The sequence below is a fragment of the Chiloscyllium plagiosum genome, unplaced genomic scaffold (assembly GCF_037043375.1).
Source record: "Chiloscyllium plagiosum isolate Xiang-an unplaced genomic scaffold, Cpla_swu_hap1 HiC_scaffold_42, whole genome shotgun sequence".
NCBI classification, from domain to species: domain Eukaryota; kingdom Metazoa; phylum Chordata; class Chondrichthyes; order Orectolobiformes; family Hemiscylliidae; genus Chiloscyllium; species Chiloscyllium plagiosum.
This window is the reverse complement of record NW_028270180.1, coordinates 5,898,979-5,903,594: the sequence shown is the minus strand read 5'-3', so window position 1 is coordinate 5,903,594 and position 4,616 is coordinate 5,898,979. Positions and strand designations below refer to the sequence as shown.

The 4,616-nt window shown below is 43.2% G+C and overlaps 1 protein-coding gene across 1 annotated transcript in view; it reads right to left on the bottom strand.

Annotated features, from left to right (window-relative positions):
- Positions 1 to 3,227, bottom strand: part of igf1ra (insulin-like growth factor 1a receptor) — a 333,589-nt gene extending 330,362 nt beyond the window's left edge. Inside the window, exon 1 of the mRNA XM_043680420.2 lies at positions 2,496 to 3,227. Within this exon, the coding sequence (XP_043536355.2) occupies positions 2,496 to 2,610 (115 nt within the window). The 5' untranslated portion in view covers positions 2,611 to 3,227. The remainder of the gene's footprint in view (positions 1 to 2,495) is intronic.
- Between the last annotated feature and the right edge of the window lie 1,389 nt (positions 3,228 to 4,616).

Below are 4,616 nucleotides of genomic sequence, written 5' to 3'. Positions count from 1 at the left end.
GGAAGAAGGAGAAGGAAGCAGTGAGAGAGAGGGAGTGAGAGAGGGAAAGATAACGGGGGGGGGAAGGAGAAAGATGAGTGAAGGGAGGAGGGGAAAGCAGGGAGAGGGAGAGACAGAAGAGAAAAAGTGAGAGAGGAAGAGTGCAAGAGAGCGAGGGAAAAGAGAAAGACAACACGGGGTGGAGTAGGGTAAAGATGAGAGAGAGGGAAAGGGGAAACACAAAGGGGAGAGTGTGAACAAAAAGTGGAAGCATGCAAGACAGAGAGAGAGAAAATGGAAACTCGAGAAAGAAAAAAAGAGAATGCCAAGACATTGAATAAATTTAAAGGAGAAAATAAGGCAGATTTTTAACTCGTTACAAGCTAATGAGTATTGTCGGACGGTGTCGGACGGGCAGGAAAGTGAAGTTGAGGCCAAGACGGGAGAGGTTTGAGGATCTGAATTGCCTGTTCCTGCTCCTGGTTCTTATGTTCTAATGAGAGAGTAAACCTGTGACAGACCAGAAAGAGGGGAGAGGTGTGGAAAAGTGAGAGGAGAGAGAGAACATGAAAATGAGAGAAAATGTGAGACAGAAAGAAAAAGAGGAATTGTGAGGAGGAGAGGGAGAAAAGTGGCAGGTAAAAATTGAGAACATGATTTCAAAATATAGAATTTCTCAAGGTTAAGTTGGAAAAAGAAATCAAAGAAGATTGAACAAAACATCAATAACTTAAACCAGCAGTAACAGGAGTAAACAAAGGTGATTAAAGAGCAGAAAGATGAACTAGAAAAAAGATCATAATCGTCAAACACAGAGATTAAACAAAGTACAGACAAGATTTCACAGAAAATACAAAACAGGGTGAGTAAAGAAAATTAATTTCTAAACAAAAATGATAAAAGAGGGAAGAGGAAAATCATTCAAGCTAGAAAACAGTCCAGCAATAGGTACACAGACGGGGAACACCAAACTTCATGAATAAGTATGTAAGATGAGAAAAATCATGATCAGCAGAAATGATAATGTGCCAATCAAAACTGAAAACCAGAAAATAAGATCAAATGCGAACACAGAAACTGAAACCTTAGCACAACAGAGGACAACAAAACAAACAGGTAAAGCAACAAGCAGACTTGATTTAAAATGCAGCAAAAAACATATCAATAAACAGAAACTAATGGGAGGGGGCGGTAAACAGTAACAAAACGAAATTCAGAGAAAATCACAGGTAACCAGACTCAGTTAGAAAACGGTGAGAAAACTCCTTGAAACTAGATCAGAACTCTGAAAGCGAGGCAAAAACACACAGAAAAAAATAAGATGAGGAGCAAACAGGATAGACGGAAAAAAAGGAACAGACAACACAACAGGAAAACAATGACAGGCTGCAGCCAAGATTCTGATAGAGTGGGAAGAAAAGACACAACAATCGAAATGAGATAAGGGAAGAGAGGAAATACAGAAAGGAAAGAACATAAACAGAGACAAAGACAGACCTGTTAAACAACGACATAAACAGATAAAAGGGAATAAAACCAGACTCAAGAGAAAATGAAGTCAACACTAAAAAATTGCAAACATAAACGGAAATCAAAGTCGCAGGAACAGACAACAAACGAGAAGATAGTAGATTAAAAGAAACTGATAAAAGAAATTAGGAGAGATAAACATGGAGGAAATGCAAATAAGCAGAGAGTCTACAAACAAATATGGGGTTTTGGGTGGGGGAGATGCAGAGGAGCTGATGATTAGGAAGTTAAAGCAGCCTTCCAATAGAAATCCTTTCGGGGGGAGGGGGTCAACATCCGGGGAGGGGGAAGGTCAGATTGGGAATAACCGTGACCCTACAATTCTCCCAAGGCAAAAAAAGAGGAGCAATCACAACTGTAATCTATGAAATGTGCGCCATGATAATTCGCAGGTTCTGGAGACTTTTCAAACAATTCGTTTTCAGAGGCAACACTCTCTTTGCTGCCTGCTCCTCACCTCAAAAGGGAAAACAGGTGGGCTACACATCACCAAGAAGCCCACCCCCTCAACAGGCCAGGAAGTGCAACAAATGCCCCCGAATGCCGCAAACCCCAAACAACATATTCTGCTGAACTTCTGAAACAACTGCTCGAAGGCACACGATCTCTCCTTTAAACAAATCAAGTTACAACACACGACGGGGGGGGAGTTTGCCATAACTCTCTGGCAGGGTTACAGGTACAGCTAAAACGCACACCTATGAAAATATAATCGAGACTTGAAACTAAAACAATGAAAGTAAAAAGAAATAATCATAGATCTGAGCAATTATTCACTAATCATTCGGGCATCTCTGAACAACTTACAAAGAAAAAAAACAGCCTGCAAAGTTACAAGAAAGGGTTTACCCTTACGAAAGTTTTAAAAATGCATTTTTGAAACATTTACTCTCTCTCTCTATCTCTTATACAGAAAACTTGAAGATTGAGGATTTTATTTTGTCACAGGTTGAGAAATCAAAAGTCTTAACGAAAGTCATACTTACTTTCCGCATCTGTCTGTCCCAGAGTGAGAGAGGTGCAGACAATCAGCAAACCCCAACACAAGGTGACGGTCTTTGTTTTACAGTTCGTGCCCATTTGGGGAACCCAACAGAACATTCCGAGTATGCCACGAAAAAAAAACACACAACAAACAAACTGCAACAAAAAAAATGAAATCAAATCCTCAGCCCCAACAAACCAAACCAGAGGAGGTCCATTTCCTTCGGGGAGGGGTGGGAAAAAAAAACAAAAATTCTCTGGAATCGATGGTGATTTTTTAACCAGAGATTTTTTTTGGCGGGGGGGGGGGAAGAAAGGATCGAAGAGGATTTTTTTTTTAAAGGTGGGAGTGAGGACTTCCAAATTCTCACTAAGAGAGGATGCAGGGAAAAAAAAAGTTACTGTTGCAAATGGAAAATGTTCTCTTCCTCTCTTGTTAGAGTGTCTCCCTGTCTGTTTTTTCTTGAGCCCTGTTTCAACCTTGTCTGTGATTCACTGTGAAATTTAACGAACACAGCTGTCCTGAAACTCCCCATCCTCAGTGTCCATTCCTTTAAAAGGACAGAGACAAAATAAAAGGGAAACAATGGGAGAAAAAAAATGTATTTTAAGAAGAAACCAGAGAAAAAATATCCACACAGATTGGTGTGGGATTTTTTTTCTAACTCCCAACAATTCAGAGGGATGTTTTATTTCCTCTCAGGAATTGCTCTCAAAAAACAACAAGATTTTCTCTCTTTACCCCCACCCCCTCTCCCTCTCTCTCCCTCCCTCCTCTCTCTGCTTCCCTCCCTCCCTCCCTCCTCTGTTGTTTGTTTGGAGCCTGAGGAAGGAAAAGAAAAATAGAGAGAGAGAGAGACAGAAAGGTGGGGGAGGGAGAAAGGAGGAAAAAAAAGGCAAAGCGTGGCGCGTTGGGATTTTTCCAGGACAAGGGAGAGAGAATAGGAGAGAGGGGAAGAGAGAGGAGGAGGGGGGGGGAATGAAACAAGAAATGAGGAGAGGCGCGGGGTTCGCCTTCACTCCCCGGGATGGGAGCTCTCTGCACCGGCCGTGGCTCCCACTGCACTCCCTCCCCGGGGGGGGAGTGCTCGCTGGTCTCCGGGAGCAATGCTCGAAGGGGTTTCCGCTGCTTTTTCTTTCTCTCTCTCTCTCTGTGTGTGTGTGTCTGTCTCTCTCTCTCTCTCTTTCTCGGTAGGTTTAGGTCCGCCCGCCGTCTCTCTGACTCAGGCTCCGAGCTCGCTGGTAAACAAGAGCCTCAGACTGACTCCGAGCAGCCAGCACAACCCGTCCTGGACTCTGGGAGCCGGACTGCACACCTCGGGCTTGGCCGATCCAGATCCGACAGCGAGAGGCAAGGCAAGATCCCACAGAGCAGGGCTCACACACACACACACAGACCGGGAGAGGGGTGGGGTCACACTGATAAAATACAAATACAGACAAGGAGGGGTTCCACAGAGACTTCAACAGAAAATGCAAACGCCAGGGACAGAAGTGTGCAGCGAGATTCCACAGAAATACTCAGGGAAGCTACAGAAAGACTGTTATACAGAAATGGTGAGATCCCACAGCAAAAGAGAGAGATCCCACAGCAATAGAGAGAGATCCCACAGCAACAGAGATTCCCATAGAAATACAGAGAGATCTCACAGCAATAGAGAGATTCTCATAGAAATGCAGAGAGATCCCGCAGCAATAGAGAGAGATTCCCACAGCAATAGAGATCCCACAGCAGAGAGAGATCCCACAGCAATAGAGATTCTCATAGAAATACAGAGATCTCACAGCAATAGAGAGATTCTCATAGAAATGCAGAGAGATCCCGCAGCAATAGAGGGAGAAATTCCCACAGCAATAGAGAGAGATCCCACAGCAATAGAGAGAGAGAGAGATTCCCATAGAAATACAATGAGATCCCATGGCAATAGAGAGAGAGAGATTCCCACAGAAATACAGAGAGGTTTGGCAGAAATAGAGAGATCCCACAGAAATAGAGATCCACAATGGAGAGGGATTTCAGAGAAACAGAAATGGATTTCACAGAAATGCAGATCGATGCCAAAGAAATACAGAGAGATCCAGAAATACAGAAGAAATACAGGCAGAAATATTGGGAGAAATCT